The sequence below is a fragment of the Larus michahellis genome, chromosome 20, assembly GCF_964199755.1.
Source record: "Larus michahellis chromosome 20, bLarMic1.1, whole genome shotgun sequence".
NCBI classification, from domain to species: domain Eukaryota; kingdom Metazoa; phylum Chordata; class Aves; order Charadriiformes; family Laridae; genus Larus; species Larus michahellis.
The window spans coordinates 5343888-5364938 of record NC_133915.1 but is presented as its reverse complement, the minus strand read 5'-3'; the positions used below and the strand labels follow the sequence as shown (position 1 = coordinate 5364938).

General features: G+C 41.9%; 1 protein-coding gene across 2 annotated transcripts in view; it reads left to right on the top strand.

Annotated features, from left to right (window-relative positions):
* DOCK5 (dedicator of cytokinesis 5) overlaps positions 1-21051 on the top strand; it is an 80892-nt gene that overhangs the window by 3875 nt on the left and 55966 nt on the right. For both annotated transcript variants that reach the window (XM_074563546.1, XM_074563545.1), the window contains exons 2-3: positions 13491-13574; positions 20517-20557. In XM_074563546.1, the coding sequence (XP_074419647.1) occupies positions 13491-13574; positions 20517-20557 (125 nt within the window). The remainder of the gene's footprint in view (positions 1-13490; positions 13575-20516; positions 20558-21051) is intronic.

Below are 21051 nucleotides of genomic sequence, written 5' to 3'. Positions count from 1 at the left end.
GCAGACTATCGTGGCTTGGCCTTTGCAGTTGCAGGCCACAATGGACCATTCATTCCACATACCACAAAGTGCTTCAGCCCAACAACAAACTTAGAGCTTGCAGCGAAACACTGAAAGCCACAAATTGCGATGTCCTGCTCAGAAGGAGCAAGGGAAAGCTTAAGCGATATTTGTTGCCTGTGATCTCTCCAAATTGTTAAATTTATAACTTAAAATATTATTGAGCCCACAAAAACTGCACTGGTCCGTGAGGTATATCAATGCATTCTTTGTATTTTAGTGATCTTTATAAGCTCTGAGTAAAACTAGAGTCATGTTTTGTTTAGAAAATGTCTTAAAATGTTGGCTTGAAGGGAAGCTAATTAAACAAAGTGGTTCAGTCACTCTGTGGAAAGTGTTTTGATCTGGTGCATTTTTAAGGCAGGAGGCTGGGAGAGAAAGGTTGAGAAACTTCTGGGCAGCTTTAATTCTGAAGCTTTCTCTGCCTCCTCACATCCCATTCTAGGGATTCCCATTTTGCACGTCAAGTGTGCAGATACATAGGTGGCTCTTCGAAAGGGGATGGCGCGATTTGATCTGGTTCCAAAAGGAGTGTGGCCACTTGCTATGGCGAAAATACCTTAGCCATAGCAGCAATAGAAACCTTGTTACAGTGGCAAATAGCAGCCTTTGAGTTTCAATCTGCCATCTCTTATTTTGGTGGGTTTTTTTCTTTTTGACTAGATTATTTTTTTTTGTTAAACTGACAGGTAATTACCTCTAATAGTTATTGGTGGCCTTTTAAACCCATTACATTTTTCCCTGCTGGAGGGATCGGAGCATAGGACTATTCTTGTCGCAAAGAAGTATTTACTTTTTTTGAAATACCATGTGGTGGTTGAGTTACAATCAGCTGCGTCATGTCTTAGGAATGGCAGTAATTTTTCAAATGTAAACCAGTGCCTGCCAGCTACGTTAGTGATTTATGTGAGCAGAAATGCAAAGGATCAGAGAGGAAGAGAGAGTGCTGCAGAATAAGATTTTCTTACTAATGGTTTGATTTGTGATAACTTCTGATATGCTGGGCCATCAGGTCTTGGCTTCGTGTTCAGACCTCATATGTCTTCTGCAGAGTTGTCTCGAAATGCAGTCTGTGATCAAAGGAGTTTCACGGTACTGATAGTAGTATATCATGTCAAATTAGAGCAAAATTCATATTTGTTTCAACTTGCTGCTTGCCTTATGCCTGCCATTCCTGTAGGATGCTTCTGATTTGAAACTTAAGTCCACGGTTGTGCAACAGGCTCCTGACAAGGGCTCTAGAAGGATGGAGGAGCCCATTCCCACTGCAGAAGTGACTGTCTTCCTCTCTATTGACAGAAACACTCTATAGCTACTCATTCATTTCCCCTCGTTTGCGTTGTTATAACGTGTCTAAAAATTGTCGCGTTGATGGCAATACCAACAAAACTTTCAACAGGAAAAGTGAAAACTTGGTATTGTTGACAGCAAAACATTTTGAGTCTTCAGAGTAGTATACAACACTTTCTTTGTGATTTGGTTCCCCGGTTTTTACTGCTGTGTGTACAGTTTATTTGATGTGAAAGCTGGCTGTGCTACTTCCTACTTCCATAGTCCTTTCTATTTTTTGTTAATCCGTATTAGCCCCAGTCTGTCTTCCCTTGCTTTTGGTGATAACTACTCTACTCCTTAAGTAGTTCCCTGTGAAACTAATCCTGTGGACTTCAAAGGCATTGCTGACATGGACAAGACTTGGAACCATTTCTTATTCTTACTTTGAAAAGCATTATTTCTAGAAGTGTCTTGTGACTTCTGGGTGCTTTATCTCTTGAGTAGCCACCTTGAAACATCACCAACAGTCCTGATGTTTAGGAACTGTCTTACAGTTCACTGTACTAACAGTCAGGTCCCTTTATGGAGGCTCCACATCCTCTCTTGAGGGCATCCAGAACTGGTAGTTGCCTTCTAGAGTTTTGTTTGGGCTGTCTCCCGCTGATGAGATGTGGGCCTAATTGTTCAGAGGTGTCAAGAGGCTGTAAGTACGTGTTTTCACTAGAGCTGGGTGTGCCAGCCAGGTCTGAATTTCACACCAGTATCTTCCGTGTTCTTGTGGTACTTCATTTGGCGTAGGACTGTATTTGCTAGCGCAAATGCAGACAGGGACTATGTTTAAAAGCAAAATAATAACAGTTCATGAACTGAAAAAACTTAAGTCAATAGCATATTGGTCACAAAGCAGTAAATGTGTAATAACCTTTCCCTGTCATTCAGAAGTTGAAAAATGTACGCCCCTTCTACATGCAAGCTTGCCGAAGCTCCTTTAATTGAAAGTCAATTTTTTTTTTTTTTTGCTATTTAACTTGCACTTAACTAGACTGGTAGGACATTTCTTTCAATTAGTGCTTTTAGGGAAAAAAACTGTATTTATGCTAGCACGTTAAAGACACAACCCTGGCCAAGCTTAAAACTACCTTAGTCCAAAGTCATGAACGCGTTTAGCCCCTTGCTACCAGAGTGAGACTGTGCTTTCAGCCCCAATGCAGTTAACTTGTGATTGCATGCCTAAAATACGGTAATAAATTTGGGTGCATTTGCCAGGAAACATGTGCTAATAAAACTGGAACATAAATAGGAATTACTAAATAGCTTGCTGGGTGGCCAGTTCATGGTTGCCTTCAAAAACTGAAGATGTTACAGAGTGCTAGTTGGACCACTACTTAAATGATAAAAATGTCTTTTTGGTACAGTACAGACTGTACCTCCTAGGGGGATCTCCCAGGAATAGAGGGGGGAGCGTTCTTTAAAGGATGAATTGCTCTGGCAGCCTCTTGAAGCTTTCACATAGGTGTCTGGCACGTTGTCAGAATATATCTAAAAAAAAGTAGTGATTGTTTTGTGAGTTATTCTTTGGCCACTTCTTATACTCTCAAATTTTTGGAGGTGTTGCTGCAATAAAAGTGGACCTCATCCTGCAAAGTGCTGAATCTGGGCAAAAAGCTCATCGAGATACAGTGGAGATGATAACAGTTTCTGCTCTTAGCCAGGCTTGGTACTTTGATCCTCCATAATAATAAAGTAGTTTATAACTTCAGCTCTAAAGCTCTAATACTGTTTCAGAATGTCACATGCAAATAGTGGCCAATTAGTTCTGAAAGACTACTTTTTTTTTTTTTTTAAGGTAAGGGTAACTAGCTTAAATATTAAGAGACCTGAATCTTGCAGCATTTCCATTCTCACTGCTCTGACAACGTAGTGGGGGCTTCAGGCTGCAGAGAGATGGAGCTTAATGGAAAGGAATAAAGTAGCTCTAGAAAACGAAGGGAAGGCTGCAGTGCTTGGTACCCAGTTCCAAATTCTTCGTCTCCTTGCACCTTGTGCAGTTTTAATTAAAACTCATCTGCTGACTGCAGTTTTTTAGCTTGTTCTCCATTCTTGACAGCAAAGGGATTGATATTCCTGTTTGGCTTTTTTCTTTCCAGGGTAAGACCCTTCGTTCCCAGCCAAGATTTCCTGTTCCTTCTTTCAACACTGTTCCCCTGTTTGCCATTTGCTTGTTACCTGAGATAGGTGGTGAGATAAAAATGCTTTGGAATTAAAGGTCTCTGGAAATGTGAAACTGTATATCTCGCCATGCAGTGCCAGTTCTCTGATTGGGGCTTGTGTCATTTTGCAGACAGGAATCAATGAAACCACAGGCAGCCATTATGGGAGAGTAATCTGTTACGAAGCTTGTGTTGAATGAGAAGGACTGAAGGTACAGAGGCAACTGAAATCCCTATGCTTATGCGTATTAGAAATTCTACTTGTGTTAGCCCTGCCAGCATGAGTTAGCTCAAGTGCTAGTTTCCATAGAGGTTCTATCCAGTGGAGGTAAAGAGGTTTTTGGCAACACATCCCAAGTTTCTTAAAATGCAGTGGGCCAAGCCACGCTATGAATTCTTCTCATGCAAATTGTGGGAGAGCCTGTCTGTCTCTTCCTGAGCGCACGGATGGAAGGGGGAAGGTGCTGGAGGCCTGAGAACACTCGTATAAAAATCTGTGGCTGTAATTCTGGTGGGTTACGTTTGCAGCTGATGAAATGGGATCCCTTAGCTTTATGTTCTCTGTGGGTCTGTCAGCTTGAGTTTAGTGTTGATATGAGTAGGTGCGATGCTAGCAAGAGACAATGCTGAAATTTTAACTCGAGTGAACTTTAGGGTGAAGACTAGCCTCTAGGCACAGTTGGACTCCATGCCCAAGTGTTTTACTCATTAGACCTCCTCTCATCTCTCCACCCTCACTCCCTCTGAAAGTAATGCATACAGCAAAACTCATTAGATAGTAGCGCTCAGTTCTGTACAGTAGTATTTCCAAGTTTTCTTTCTGCTTCCTTTGATGTTTTGCCCAGTAAGAACTAGGACAGTAATTTAAAGCCAGTGGCAAATTCACTTAATTCTTTTGAAAGTGCCACACGCTTTCAAGTTGGGAATTAGCTGAGTAGTCCAATTTATCAAGTGACGGTTTTGGGGTTGTGCTTTTACAAATCTGCTTGAAAACTTCATTGCAAAAGTTACTCTTGTACTTAATGTGTCCGAGCACAAGTGTCTGCAGGCTTGGAGGAAAAAGAAAGGTGACTGCAGTTGCAGTTGTATGTGTATTGTAAATGAGCATCTATTTCTTCACAGGCCATAAAAATGGAAGCATTCAAAATCAGAGGTTACTCTCTGAAACTAGATTTCAAACCTCTGGTTGGTAATGAGTTGTTAAAACTAGAATGTAAGTACCAAAATATTCAGAAGGTTCTAGGTACGAAGCTGTTTTTTTGTAGAGGACAACCCAAAGAGTGCCCATTTTCTTCCAAGTCTCTTTCTCCAAAATGCACAATAGAGAGAAGATGCATAATATTTTAAGTTTCTTGAATTCCCGTGATACCAATAGGCTGGCCTGAGTACAAACCAGGTTCTGATACAGCTAAAGCCGGTGGCCAAACCGTAGATTTCTGTGGTCATACAATAGTTGAAACGGCGTTACAGGGTTAGAACAATTGCTCTAAAGGACAAGACTATGATTTAATATAGTTTTGGGAGAATACTAATCGTTCAGGCTAGATGTTACTGCTCAGATTTCAAAGAGGCAAAATATAAAGCTGCAGGGCTTGGAAGATATGTACCTTACAGTAATATCAAGCACTCTTTAACCTAATAAGATCTATAAGCCGCCTGTCATTATGGTATCTAGTTCTTGTAGCCTTGCCAACAGATGAAAAGGAGCAGTCTTGTCTTGTATCCTGCACGCTGAGAAGGTCATTGTGTCACAGTGAAAGCAGCTGAATGTATATCTTGGTAAATGAATGAAGTATTTAAACACACTAGGTGGATGTGTTTTGTGAAATTGGAGCTGGTAAAAGATGCAGCTTTGATAGCACCAGGATCTGAGGTTTCTCTGTAGTAATAACAACATTGGCAGCTGTTGCTGCACCTTTCCTCCCTGAGCCAGCTTCATACTGCTCAGAGCTGAGTACCACTGAAACAACAACGGCAATGTGCTGTCACTGGCTTCTTTTCTTCTGTGTCAACTAAAGGAAGGTTGGCTCGATGAAATTGCAAGATACTCCAGCAGCTGGATTGAGAACCATTAAGTCAAGGCCCACCTTCCAGACCCAACGAGCAGTGTGTATCGTCATCTTTTTGCGCTTGGAAGCTGCTTTTGGCACGTGAGTTCCAAGTTGGGTACTCTTGCATCTATTCATTCCACTTGAACGCTGACATGCTATTGCATGTTGTTTAATTTGAAGCAGCCAGACCTGAAACAGACTGTAGCCTTAAAAACTGTTTTACACTGTGGCTGACACCTCGTTATTTTATCTTCTCTTTTTATGTTTGAACACTGTTAGGCAGGTGCTGTTCTCACTGACTGCAGGACGCAGAGATGCCAAGGGCATTCCTCTAAACCACAGCCTAGGGAATCTCGCAGACAGCCTTAAATAGTTGTTGTAGAAAGATGTATCAAGGCAACCTGTTAAAAATTTACACAAGTGTGAATCTTCAAGAAGAGAAGCTAGGCTGTTGGGTTTTTTTCCATCTGTGTATTTGCAAAAGGGGACACTTCATGATGTTCCAAGGTGACTAAAACCGCAAGCCTAGTTTTTTTGAGGTTTTTTTTGTTTGGTTTTTTTTTGTTTTGTTCTTTTTTTTTTAATCAAGTACTGGATTTAGTTGAGTGTAGTATATTCAGGAGCAGGTTGGCTCCTACGCTGCTAGTACTGATTTATTCTTCCATTGGCTCACAGCACTCCCTCTTACTCCAGACATAAGCTGAGACAGCTAATGTAGATTAATTCTTTATCTGAGCTTAAAATCCCTAAGGGCCCTTTAGAGTGAAAATAATAAAAGGAAGTAGAAAGCCTAGAGAAGATTGCACAGCTAACGATATGTGTATGCGTTACCCATATGTAAAATAAAATGCATACTTACTGTTCTGTACTGTGTGACTGCTATTCTGGTACGTGTTTTCAGGAAAAAGGTTTAGAAAACTGCTGCGTGTGTAAAAACAGCAGAGCTTTAAACTCTCCTTTGAGATGGGCAGAAGGGAAAATGGGACTTTTGGAGATGGGGGGCATTTGTTTAACTTCGGAGGTCAGATTTTTTCCAAGTGTTATATCTGCTCGTGTGCAGCAAGGGCTGGGTTAGTACGCCATAATGCTATAAGAAATGCACTGTAGCCTGGCTCCGTAGCTACTGACATAAAAGTAAGTCCGAAAAGTCACTGGTCGCCAAGAAAACTTACTGTAGAGTCTCATAACAGAGCATTTCTGCATGGTTCGGATCACAGAAGCAGCTACAGTTTGGCTGCTTCTACCCTAAGCACACTTACAGAGAGACAAACCAGCTTATGCTGTGGTGACTTTATTATTACTGGTGTCCAAATCCGTGTGTGTTTAGGATCGCTGTCTCCGTCCTGTGTTGCAGCGTAGATGCCCTCTGAGAACAGAGTAGCTTTTATTTTCATACAGCTACTGTGTTATGAACACTTTGAGATAAATAATTGAGGGGAAAGTGACTAATGGGAATTCTGTAAACATGAAAAGATAGAAATTATTTCTTTTTCCTTTATAATCAGTATGTCTCTTGCTTCAACAGTTCTGAATCATCTCAGTTTCCCTGATCTGAATCTACTAAGAAGCTCTAATTAAGATACATGGGCTAATTTCTCCTTGGGTCTGCCACTTGCTGCAGAGCATTGCTGTGGAGCTGGCTGTGGTTTTAGTCTGTAGAGTTTAAAGCCATAAGAGACCATTAGATCATCTAGTCGGAGCACTTGTGTAACACTCGTGAAGCCATCCATATTCCCATGGGCTGAGATTGTTGTTTTTTTCTAAAGCAGTCCAGGCCTTAAGGGATTAAACCATTGATAATAAAATCTGATCCAGTCTATGATAGAGAGAGAGAGAGAGAGAGAGAGAGAGGAATATCCAAAAGTTGATGATGGCATGACTGAAAATCTTCCCCAAATGTGGAAATTAGTTTCATTTAGACTGTTTGTGCACAGCAGATTCTGCAAAACCTCGGATTATTTGCCTATGCCGTCTCCAGGATAGTACTCTCTTATTCAGGGGAAATCACAAAAATCTTAGCAGACTTTTGATCAACTGTGCATGTGGCAGACACGCTTCCTTCTCCTCAGAAGGTGAGCGGGTAGCACTCTTATTTGGGTTTGGTTATTGGAATAGTCTTAGGCTGGAACTGCAGGTGTTGGGAGCATATTGAGGGTGTAGATCTTCCTGATTTTCTCACGGTTCTCAAAAGAAAGGCATGAATATAGAGTTTGACAGTACAGAATCTAAATAAGAAAGGCCATGCCATACCATATTCTCCTGCATAGGCAGACGGTATAACTTCTCCGTTGATTTAATGTCCATTTTTAAGATAACTCAGCTTAAAAATTTTAAGGATAAGTAAATTCCTTCCAAGTATATTCACGTGTGTGAGGTCAGCCTGAAACAAGGTGTTAAAGCTCCATGTCTAGCTCATCAGATGTTTGACTCTGAAGCCTAATGATGTCTGTTAATTAAAGCATTTCCATCCACATAATGCTGTTATTCTGGATTATTTGCGTTCAAAATGCTAAGCAGTCACTTGGAACTTTGTAGAACTGAGACTGAATGTCAGCATCGACCAATTCAGGAGTAGTAATTTTTGTTCGTAACAATCAGTTAATGTGCATGTTTCACAGTGTTGAACCATGACTTACTTTTCTTGAAGAAGCAGTCTGACATATGAATCTTAATTATGCTATTCTCAATTTTTCAGACACAAATTCCTGAGAAGTTACTAGAACGTTTTTGCTCAAACATCAAAAAGCCTTTGTTCCTATTAAGAATTAATTCCTTGGGCAGTTCCTTGTTTTTTAAATAAAGCCACTGTTTTTTTGGTTATATCTTGGCACCAGATAGCATACCAGGCTTCTCCAAATGGGGCTGTCCGGCATAAATGCCATTTCTTAATACAGGGTTTTTGCAGCGTAAAAGCACATACTTCTGTTTCCGTACAATAGTTTTTGACTCTTCAGTTGAAAGATGTAATGAGATGGAGTCTGGTTATTGCAACAGCGCTGAATGTGATCCTTTGTTCAGAGGAAGCAAGGCACAGCCCTCTCCTATCAGATAGTGGTGAGGGCAGACCTCGGAGAAGTGGGACGTGGTATTTGGAAGCGGGTATCGTGTCTTTGTCATGGGTGGAGGGGTGGTTATTTTGAGCCAAGTGAGAGATAACGGATCTTGCAGTGGCTGTGTTTTTCAGGCCAATAATCCGCATTTCAGATGCATTTAAGCAAATTATTGAGGAAAGAATTCCATTTCATTCTGCTTGAATCTCACACAGAATAGCATGTGACAGTTTCTGCCTCGTTCACTTTCGTTTCAGACATTTCAGATGAGCTTTGCTTTTAGAACATAGTCTTGAAAATGAGTTACAGACTTGTGATTAAAATGGGTCTAGGAATTAATATTTGGTTTCCACCTTTGGATATGCTGCAGATGAACAGTATGACATTCAGGTTGTTTGTCCTCAGTTTCTCTGCTTGCAGAAGAGAACAGTTGCTCCCTTTCTAACACGCGACGGTGGTACTGCGTGAAAGACACTGCGCTAGTGCAGGAGATCACTTGTCCAGATGTTTACTAGGTCTTTAAGGTGTGGCCAGATCCGTATGTGGCATCCGAGCTGACTGCACCATCGCTTTACTTCCAAAATGATGTTGTTGGTAGGCACTGAAGACATAAGCCTGCCACGGCTTTCACAGCAACGTGTGCCAGAACTCCCACTGGTTTTACTAAAAGCTACATCGGGCTCAATGAGTTGCTGACAGACCTCTTGCAAATTAAGGCTTCTCCCAGGACTCTTGAACAAAGTGAAGCTTTGTGGGTTTTCAAAGTGTGTTTTGGGGTTTTATACATTATAATTGCGCTGCTTCTCATTTTCTGCCCCATCCATGACACTGAGGCTTCTTACTGTTTAAGTGCCACTGTCTGGTGTTTCACAGGTCAGGAGTGTATGCTGTGATTAATCTTCTGTCTTCATACAACCGGAGGGAGTGACATAACTGAACCTGCTCTTCCCATCGTAATACTGCCGTGTGCCAGCTCACATCAAACTCTGTGCCTTCTCAGAAGCTTCCAGCTCACCATTAGCTGTTACTCAGAGCCCTGGCTACCCTGGAAAGCCCAGGCTCTCTCGGGTTTCCTTTGCCATTCCTGGAATCTTTGCTTCTGGTGCTGACTGTTGCGTGATGCTTCAGACCAGAGCAGTGCATCCCCCGAGATCCAGCGTGTATGCCCAGTTGCGCAATGTCTCTGAGTTCCTTGACGATCCATTTTGAGGACTCACCTTCTGCCCTGAAGCATGAAAATTGCTTCTCCTTATCTTCACCTACATTACTCTGGCTGCTGTCATCGTGTTATCTGTTGTCCTTTTCAAACCAGCCCCAATGTTGACTCCTCTGACCTTCCCTCCCAATGAATTCCACAGGCTGGATGCATCATTGAAAAAGCCAGCATTTCTTAAGCTTACTTTCTGCTAATCAAACTGGGGAACTGCCTTCACGTTTAATTCATGTAAATTAAACAATAAGATACCTTGCCTGTAGTTATACTCAAAGAATATGATCATTAAAACAGAGTCAGTACCTCTTTCTTATGGATCATGTTTTCCATCTCATCCTCTTTGTTTAGATTATATTTGCGAGACTTCAGTGCTGCTTTTCATTCAGGATGATAAAAGGAACAAAATCACCGTTCCAAAGTGAATTTCAAGGACAAAATCTCACCTGAAGTATAACTTGAAGGGGAAAGACTTAGCTTCAGATATTCCTGCAGATTTGGGGACAAAACTCTGTATTTTTTTAAATTTCTTTTCTTCCTTTCTAGCTGCAAGGATGAAGGATTTTTATTTTTTCATGCCCTGACCATGTTTGTTATGTGCAGCTTCCTTTAAGTTTGAAAGAGGTCAGATTAAATACACAGGATGCGAAAGAGGTTAAGCAGTTGAAATAACTGCAGATGGACTGTTTCGGACAGGACTGACTTTAAACAGCAGGAAGCATCAGTTGCAGCAGCAAAGCTCCCAGGGAAAATATGCCAGCAATTTGTCTTTTATAACCTTGCGCATAACCATTGGGTGGGAGATTTTATACACAGTGGCCCTCTGTTCTTGCTTAAGTCAATCTAGCAAAGCAAGATGCTACAAATCTCCCCTTTTTTTGATGTGCAGTGGCAGGAGCGTGTTCCTTCAGCTTCTAAATGCTACGCATCAGGATCTGAAACCTTGCCGGTAGAGTAGGGAAAGAGAAGGGAAGGGAACTGGGATGTTTAGTTCTCTGTCTTGCGGCTGTTGTGATCTTTGGTGGGGGGAACTGCAGCGTTTAGTTCTCCCTCCTCTTGTGGCTGTTGTGCTCTTTGGTTTTGAATTAACTGTCTGTGTTCTCAAAAGAAAGGCTTGTCTGATGCCCGCCCACCTTTCTGTTAGGCACTTGGTGCTGCTCAGACTGCTTTTGTCTGATGCTGAAGCAGCATTTTATGGAAAAATACAGACTGATATTTATATAATGTCTGTCCCAAAGAAACCCAAGGCATCTAGAAATTGTACGTCGGAATCCCTAGACGTATAAGCACACATGCCTTTTCTAAACAGCGGCCGTTTCTCCTGCAGAGCACAGCCATGAAACAGGAATCCCAAACAGCACTTTAAGACAGAAAGAAAGGCAGCCCAGCTGTAACCACGGGAGGAAACTTCAGTAGACAGAATGACATCGGCCAAGTTAGAAATTGGCTAAGACCCTGTGCTTTAAGTCTTCTAAGTCTGTTGACAGCGCTATAGGATTATTAATGTCCACAGACTGCTTGCTGCCTGGGCTTCACCTGAGGAATGACACCTCCTGTGTCCCCGTAGCACGTTACGGGCCAACAGTTCAGCAGGGACTCCAAAGGAAGCCCGGGTTGTTTTATCCTTCCACACCGCTTCCCGCTGCGCCTTGGGGAGGTTTGGAGATGTCCCATCCAAGTAATGGATTGCGACATCCCTGCTTAACGCTAACGATCTGGCAGGTTTACTGCGGCAGGAGGCATGGCCGCGGGGAGCTGACTTTCCTTTGGGTTGGGCGCTGCACTTTTCTGCTGACCTCTGCAAACCCTTGCAGAATTATTTTCTTTAACTGGCAGAACAGTTTCTTTTTAACTGAATCAAATACAATATTAAGCAGTTCTTCTGTTATGATCTCGGCATCTGTCAATACAGGGAGGTTCTTGATGGATTACTCTGACGTACTCGTGTATGTTCACATTTGTCTTTGCCCATAAACACAATACAAATTTTTCTGCTAAAATGTTGATGGGATTTTTACTTTTAGGCCTATTCAGGGGCCTTTAAGGCGTCTAAACTGAGTATCCACACCATCAGTCAGTTTTTAATATCTTGGCTTACAACACCGTTGTGGGAAGGGAGAGAAAACTGGATGTCGAACCAGCCAGTGCCTTAGGAGCAAAAGTCCAGTGACATTGGTGTAACCCTCTGGAAAACGTCAGATATTCCATACGTCCTGTGTGTGTGTCTCTGCAGGCACTGAAGTTACGGTAGGCATGAATTCGGGCCACCGTGAACAAACGGTGCCCCTGCAGCATCGGAAAATAAGTATCTGTTTGTGATCAGGGTCTATTTCAGATACTGCAGGGAATTCACGTTCCCTGCCTACTTCTGTTGGATTATTTATAGTTACAATATTTTAAAGAAAGCTAGTATATGTGAAATAATTTCCGGTGTGGTAAGCCACAGTCATTTGCTTATTCTGGATGCTTGCCAGGATGCAATATACCTCATCTTGACGGAAATGATAGGCATTTGATGCGAATTTCCTGATATAGGAGCTCAATTCTTTTTATTTAGTTAATTTTCAGAGAGAGTTCTTCAAATACAAACCCTCTGAAAAATTTTCCCAAAGCCCCCCTGAAAATGTTTGCATGATTTATTTCCCTTCTCTGTAAAAATAAACATTGGGCTTACTTCACGAATACATTTTCTCGGGGAACAGATTTGGAGACTTAAATGTGACACTTATGTGTGTGAGAAGACTACGTTGCTGCATTCAGGATGCAATCTGCACTTAAACCAGTGTTTTAAATAAATACATAAGATAATCTCGTTTTGGTAGGGGAGTGGTTCTGATTTAGCCGATCAATTTATTGAGCCAAAGCATTTTCCTGACTGCATTATGTCTTTGTGCTCACATTGGTTTGAAAACAAATTCAGATTAAACATTCTTGGCTTGACAAGGCTTCGGCAGCTCTAAGGAGCTCTTCTGCTTTGCCTGGTGAAATTGGGCATCTCAAGAAAGTTCCAGAGAAAAGGCAGTTTAGAAGCCTGGTCTTCTGGGCTTAATCCTATTCCCACTGGAAATCCGATAAGCATTCTGATTAGCTTTGCCTTTGGTAGGGATTAAATTTGCAGAGAATCTCAAGTTTTCGTGCTAAGATAGCTCTTGTCTGGAAAGAGCCTTTAGTAGCAAATAGTTCAAGGCATTTAATATAGAATAGTGGCATTTTTTTCTTATGACACCGAATTTATGTATTTTTTCCGGTGCTTGTGAGTGCTACATTGCAGTTAGTCCTGTGAAACACTAATAAAAAATGACAATTACCTAATTGATCCATAACCCCTGCCTGGGGTAAGAGTGACCTTTGCTGGGCAGGTTGTCAGTAAAGTGGGAAGATGCAGCTTCTTAACAGAGCGTCCCAGATCTGCGTTCTTAAAAGTGAAAGACAAACTTCGTTGGCTGTTAAGAATAATGTTTTTTATCCTTGCAGGAACCAATGATAGAATCTGGAAATACATAAGCTTTATAGTGCTTTTTCAAAATCATGTTCTGCCTTTGACAGGTGCCACGATACCAGATTTCAAAATCTGAAAACCTCACAGCTTTCGTGATTGTGTTTTTCATCTTTGTCTCTTGCCTCTTCCCTTTTTCAGCAATATACAATTACGATGCCGTCCAAGATGTGGAGCTCTCCTTGCAAGTCGGCGATACTGTCCACATTTTGGAGATGTATGAAGGTAGGTTGCAGATCACTTCCCAGTACTTTGCAGTTTTTAAAAGTAAATACAACAAATCAAAATACATATTTTTTTTAAATAATGCAAATTTCAGGTCTAGAATTTCATCCTCTGGTATGTCCAAAAGCACAAAGCTTGCTCAGTCGTGTTTGCTGTATGCACTTTACTCTTAAATCTGTATTAAAAATGCATAAAATACAGAAGCGGCAATCATATCTACACCGTTTCTGGCAGAGGTTTGTCACGGTAAGTTTTAGTAGTATCTAGAGGCAGCACTGCAAGAGAAAGAAACACTTCTGGCTGTTTATTCTTGTTTTCACACCACACCTATTTACCTTGGCTCCTCCTTGTGCCAGGCCAAGCGGTTGTGTAGTCATGTGACGAACTGATCCAGCTGGAAAATAATAATAATTTTTTAAAAAGTAGCTTTTAACCTGCATTAGTTCTTTGATCTGAGACAACAGAGGCAGTGGATGAAAGAAAAGGAGAGGGCAGGCCTAATTGTTTCAAAAGTAATGTTGCTTTAAGCCTTAATATCGCGAATTGGCATTATGTGTTTTAAAAAGCCTTCAGTTACAGAGCTTCCATGCCCTTTTTAGGCTGTTTCTCCCAGTAGTTTACTGGGAAGTTTTTCATAATACATACTTTAATGTAAAACATCTTGCAGAAAGGAAAACAAAATTCCAATTTTAAACAAGATGAAAATTACACTTGTCTGTTTCATATCTACTTATTAAACTAGACTGTTTAATGAAGATTTCAATATTAAGAATGGAACACGGCCATTTAATTCTTTTAAAGAATGTAGTAGTCACTGCTTCATTTGGGAGGCTCTCCAAAATCTAAATTCTCTTTCCAAAGTATAAATCCACTTTCACAAGCAGCGTCAGCTTGAAAAAGACTCAGTGTACAAGAACTCTGTAGCGTCTGTGCTGGGAAGGGCGAGCTGCTTGTTCAGCGGTTTGTTCTTAGCCAGTTAGTGTCTTTCCACTTCCCTTTGCCCTTGACATTGGACACAGCCAGCCAGTTCCTACACGTCCCAGCAGATTGTGTTGCTGATGTGTGTTTTTACACTGATGTGCGTGGTAGTGGTGAGTGTGTTTGGCAGGGGGAGAGAGAGGGAGGGAGAAATGGGGAAAAAACCCCTCTGTAATAGTGCTGCTTTGCGAACTGGTTTTGCAAAAAGACACAAGGAAGAGAGAGTGTTGAGGATGAGAACTGCCCTCATGAAGAGGATGCATCTTGTACTCCCAAAACTGTTGGTTATTTCTTTCTCTTTGTTTAAAGCAGCATCATTGTGTAGTCCTACTGCTTGGTCTGTAATCAGCTGTTGAACAGAGACAGTCAAGAATAGGAAATGAATACCCAAATGGCATCCCTTTCTTACCTGTACGTCCCACTTTGGAACTTCAGCCTGAGAGGATTGATTGTAAATTGCTTGGGAAAGTGAATGTGTTTTGATTGTTTTCATAGCCTGAGCCATCAGCATGGCATCCTTGTTTGTGACTAGAGGCACCTAGGAATTCCTGCAGCACAACGAAATACTTCTCCTGGAAAGAGCAGCCAAAAATTCAGGCCAGACATTTGTGGATCTAAAGGAAAAGATGCAGATTGTCTCTGAGGTGGTAACTCTGCTGCAGGTCTGGTCTGTCTTCCCATGAATTCATCTTAGAAACTCCAAATTCTGATATTCTTTCTGCTTGGGAGAAAATTCTCATGTCTTATTGTATCTATTTTTCTTTCGGGACATCAGCTTTCAGCTTTGTTTCCAGACATCTGTGGGTTGTGTTTTTGAGAATCAGTGTTCTCACAAGAAGCCTTTTTCTGTTTCTTCTCATGCTAATGATGTATACTTACAAATACAACTCCAGTCTGATAAAAGTGGATTTTTTGTTCCACTAATCGCTGTTCTTATCTGGATACCCAAGTCTCAATTTAGAAAAAGGTTCTATTTAACCAGGGTGTTGGCTTTGCAAGAAGAAAGGCTCAGAGATGTCCTGTGAAGTCTTTCTTTCAGTCGGTGTGAGTTATCCCTGCAGCTCCTGGCTGAGGGCGTTCCGTGGGCTATCGGTAACATTCTTTAGGGAATTAAGGATTGGTTTTTTTTTTTTTCAGGATTGGCCGGAGGTTCTTGTAAGGGTATTAGCCACTTGAAAGATCTTGCTCCTTGCTGTTGTTCCCTACCTCAGGATGCACAGGAGCATCTTCTGTGAGTTACCAGAAGGTTCTCAGGGCTGTGGCATCACAGTTCGCTTCCCACTCTGTGCGTGATCTAGAACATGCCTCCTCTTTCCTCCTGGTCGAAGTCGGCAGGTTTTCTTTCCTCAGCCGTGTTCAGTGAAGGCTCTCTGTGTCTCAAACAGCCTTCACTTGAAAGCTCTTTGTATTCTGCGTCTGGGGCTGCGGCTGGCTCCGCTCTGTCTGTAAGAACTGAAGTGCACGGTTTGTTCCTTGACGGCGAGGCAGCAAGGGTGAAGCTTGGGCTGGGGTTTGGTGTTAACAATAAATGTTATCTGACTCTCAACTGGCTGAATAGCTCTGAGGCATAACATTGATACAGCTAAGCCACGGGGGGAGGTGTGTGAGAAGCAAAGAGCAATAAAGTGAATTAAAGTGCAAGCCAGAAGGTATGGGTGCAGTTTGGTGCAGGCCTCTGTGCTATGAAGACTCCTCGTGTGAAGTGGCTTTGCCACAGACTGGAGTTTCTCACGAGGTGTCTGCCTGCAGTCAGGTGCTGCTGACGCACAAGTCTCTCACAAGGAGAGGAAGCACCTTTAAATTGCAAAATCCCCGATCATTTATGCTAGCACACGCCATCAGGAGTTAGAGGCCTGTTGCAAAGGCTGGAAGTCCTTGGAAAGTTGGCCAGATTTGGGGTGAGACTCCGGCATCGCACTCCTGTTAGTAAACCTCTCTCTTCCCGTGCTCGAAACAGATGCTTTGCCTAATGTTTTGTAAGTCCCAGTTACAACTACACAGTTAGGCTGGGATTGTGAGTGCACAAAAGAAGATAAGGGAGTGATAACGTGGTAGATGTGTGTTCGCAGTGCCGGACCGCACTTGCCTATGTCAAGGATCGTCAAAGGGTGATCATCCCTGTAAGTGGGAACTTCAGCTTGGGCAAAGTATGTGACATGTAAGTGAAGGTCATCAGAGCTGAAACCACAGGCTGAGCAGTTTGAACTAAAGGTTTCAAATGTTTCTGGTACAAGCTGTGATGTACTGATGTCTAATGCAGCTTGAATCCGTACAGGGACAATCTGAGAGCTGTTTGCTGTAGGGTTGAATAACTCCATAGTCCAGATGGTGCAGCACTTCCTTCAGTCCAGGAAAATGGAGATTTGTGGCACGCTGCATCCTTGTCACGTTGCCATGACGTGCAGTTGTAAGTGGGGTTTGTGCTGCAGGTAGGGACTAAATTTGCACGTTCAGTGTTTTGCTTTGAGACTGATTTTAAATAACTTTTGAAATGTCTTAGTTGGGCTTCAGGCATGCTTTGAAATGCCATGGTGTATTTGTTATACATAAAGATGTGGAGGATACCAGTTTCCTTAGACTTACCTTCCCTTTAAAATAAACACACGTATACCCTCTGCAAAGCATGAGTTTGTTAGTTCAGGTGTCTTGGTCATGATAGACTCCTAAAAACTGCAAAGCAAGGTATTTTTTTCATCCTTTCTCTGGTTGACTGCCTGGTTGCAGAAAGGCATGAAGACTTTGTATAAAATTACTTTTTCTAGTTGATAATAAGATAAGCAGTGCGTGCTTATCCTCTTGTTTACCAAATACTGTCAAGACTGGGCATATGCTGCAGAATCCAAACAAAGAAGGAAACTTGCCGTGTCCAATGGTTTGAAGGCTGCTTCAGCGCAGGATTTGCTTACTCTCTGGGAGGCTGTCCTTGAGGAGTGAGCTGGGGAGGATACATTTCTGTTTAGGGGCATCTCTTCTAATCTGCAGCATATATTATTCTTTCCTGCAAGCTGTGGGAAATAGCCAAATTGTGGATATAAGGAATGTGTGCCCACGTACTGTGATTCCAATCAGTTTCTTCTCCTGGTGAAAATACGTTTACATTGAATTTGTTCCTGGTTTCAGTATTTATCTTGTCTCTGACCACTGTAGGTAAATGAAGCAATCCCTTCTTTTATTTTGGTGCAGTGCAGCAGTGTGGGTTGTGGTACCAAGAGCCGGTACGCGACAGTGGAAGAGGAACAAAGACCTTGTGGTTAAGCATGTGGTCTGGGATTGCATCACTGCATATAACTTTTAGTTGTCTAAACTATAGTAATTTGAGTAACTTTTTCTTGGATTTTTCTGATCTTTTATGTAGTGCATAAAATCCATTTAATGAAAGGTAAAACTGAGGACCTGTGTTCCATAACAGAACACACCCCAAACCTTTACGATACCTCTTTGCGAGACTCAGTCCGCTATCCTTACGTTCTTGACCGGACTTCGGTTTGAAAGTGTGTTGTAGTAGCTGAAATTTGCCATGTCGTCTTCAACTGAAAAGCCTTTCTCCATTTAGCACATCTCTGCTTGGAGAAAATACTCAAGAGACACACTTAAATAGTCTATCGTTCCTCTGAAGCTTTAAGCAGATTTTTTCTTTTCTTTAAAGAAGAAATCAAGTAATCAATTGACCTCTGCCGAAAGCTTTAGTTCCTTTTAAAATGATGAATAAGATTATTGAAAATTGGAGCAGAATTCTGAAAAAGTTGCATGAGATGCTTGCTGAAATAGTTTTGCATAATAATATAGAACATGCTTTTATGCAATGATTGCAAAATATTTTACAGGAATATGGTTAATGCCAAGAAGCCATTTTAAATATGAGGAAGCTGTGGTGTAGAAAGGTTGAGAGACTGCGTCAACTGGAATTGAAACCACTGGGAAAATACTCTTGTTAAATTCCATGAGCTTTGTATCACACCCTAAAGAATTTGTACTTGACCATTCAATTAATTACAACTTGGGTAAAAATAGAACCTAAATCTTCTCATCCCTAATCCAGTACCTTATCCATTGGTCCATGATCGATGTATAATCCTATCTTCATCCTGTGGAAGGAATGGAATTTCTTCTTTCCTCTTAATTTACTACTGGAATATCGGGGATTATGTGGTCAAGTTGATTCATGTTCTCATTGCTCGAGAAAGGGCACAAAACTGTGCTTAAAAAAAAAAAACAAACCAAAAAAAACCAAAACCAAACCCAAAACAAAGCAACCACAACCACACACACACACATCCCTACCCCTGACAAAACAAAACCCCCATCCTAAGCTCTAATTTATAGTTGAGGGGGTTTCAGACCTATGGTTCTTCATGGACCATCATCTCTTGGAGGGGAAAAAAGAAAAAAAAAAAAAAAAAAACCAAAAAAAAAACCAAACACCAAAGCCTGCCCTCCCATCCTCTCTTCTTTGCCTGATTATTCCTCTAAATCCCTTTGCCTTCCTGATGCTGCTCCCTCTGCCACTCGGCTGAACGTAATCATCTTGGATCAGCGATGTCTGTCTTGATAGCTCTGGACATCATTTGCGCACTATAGACCGTAATCTACACCCTTCAGGTTTGCGAAGAGGTAGAGTCGGAGTTTGCACTTTCAGTGCCAATAGAACCTTAGGAAAAGAGTCAAAAGCTGGAGCTCTAGGTTAATTAAGGTGGTTAATTGAGAGCTGGGATTGCAGAGTGTCTCGGCATTTGGAGTGATGTTTTTAGTGGTAAGAGTCAGTGAGAAAGCGTGAGTCCTATCCCAGAACAATACAAGGGACGTTATCAGTGCACATCAGCATTTCAAATGGAGCAGATTCTTCATCTGAAATGTTTAGTTTGTTATTTCCACTCCTGTAACTTCAGGAGGACCAAAGGTGATGGAAACTGTTGGTTATGGCAGGGAGGAGGCACGCAGTGAAAGAGCGCTTGATCTCACACAACCGAGACCGATGATGAAGGTGGGAGTGTGAGAGAAAACCCCGTTCGGAGGCGGTGGAAGAAGACTGGGGGTGACTTGCCCACAGCTGTGCTTCTCTCCTGGCTGCTCATTGAGCCAGGCTCGCTTCAGGACATGAGAAGTACAGCAGTTTTTTTTCATACCCTTGCATTTCAGTGACCTTGAAATCAAAATACTCGTCAAACCCAGGTGCTGAAGAGAGAACAAATGTACATCTGACAGTGACACATGCTTCTGAGTCTTGGGGATCACAGTTATTACTTTGGATCTTATACTTTACTAGATCTTGTCAAGATAATATTGAGAAACAATACCTGTACCAGGCCAGGCAGTTCAGAGTTGGGTTTGGTTTTTTTACCTTATCTAATAAAACATTTTCTTTGAGCCTTCCTTGGAAGAAAAGCTTTAGACTCAGTCACAGAAGAAAATAAAGAACCTACACAAGGTGGAATTCAACCGCAATCTATAAGATGATGTGAATGAAAATGCACTTCATAGAAAAGAAAATTGTGGAGGAATGGTTTGGAATTGGACTTGGGACACTTGATTTCTCTCTGCGGGATAGATGCTGTATGGCCTCAGGCTGGTAGTTGTGCGTGCGTGGCTGTGTGTCTGCCTCGTCGGACAGGTGCTCGTAGCAGTACTTCTGTGCTGTCTATATAACTTGTAAGGTTTATGGGGCAAGGATTGTGACTTTCAAAATGTATAGCACGGGGTGGCCTGCTTTTCCATTGGGGCCTCCCCGTACAACCCTAATGGGTGTGCGGAGTGGAGTGCGGGTGTCAGCTCATGGTGGGAAGAGACACCTTCTGCCCTGCTCCTCGGAACCGAGCCACCCGCAAACAGCAGAGGTGGCTTCACGACTGCAGATCTCAAATGAGCAAGATCAGTAGATTTATGTTGTAGAAACGTAGTGAGAATGATGATGTGTGTTTAATTGCTGTAGAGAGGGGGAAAAAAATAATTTTTATTTCCCTTTGACAGGCTGGTACCGAGGATACACACTCCGAAATAAGTCTAAGAAGGTATGACCTCACTTTTTGCAGTAACTAATTTTTATTTCACACCTTGTCAGACCCCATCTGGTGCCATAATCTGCTGTGCTTCTGCTGCATTTCTTGTCTTAATATTGTGCAGGTCTCCTGATCCCTGCGTCCTTTTCCTTAGCGATAGAAATAAATGCCCTTGAGCTAAACGTTTCAGAACCATTAAGTGGCTACTCCTCCATTGTAAGCATGTGTAATGTCATTTGGACTAGTAAAATTGACTCTTGCATATCTGCATATGCTAGCTTATTGCTTTATTATTATGGTCTTGGGCCTGTACATGTCCAGCATTAGTTATATGTAATGGTAAGATCAGAGTTTTGATTTGGCTTGGAAAATACTCCAAAAATTATGCATGTGTGGGTGTCAGCCAAACTTGAGGTTTGTGAAACCAATCTGAAAACTGCATGGAAATCTGGTTTCCCATAGGAATCCTGGCACCTCTAATGTGGTAACATCCTTCATAGTCTCCA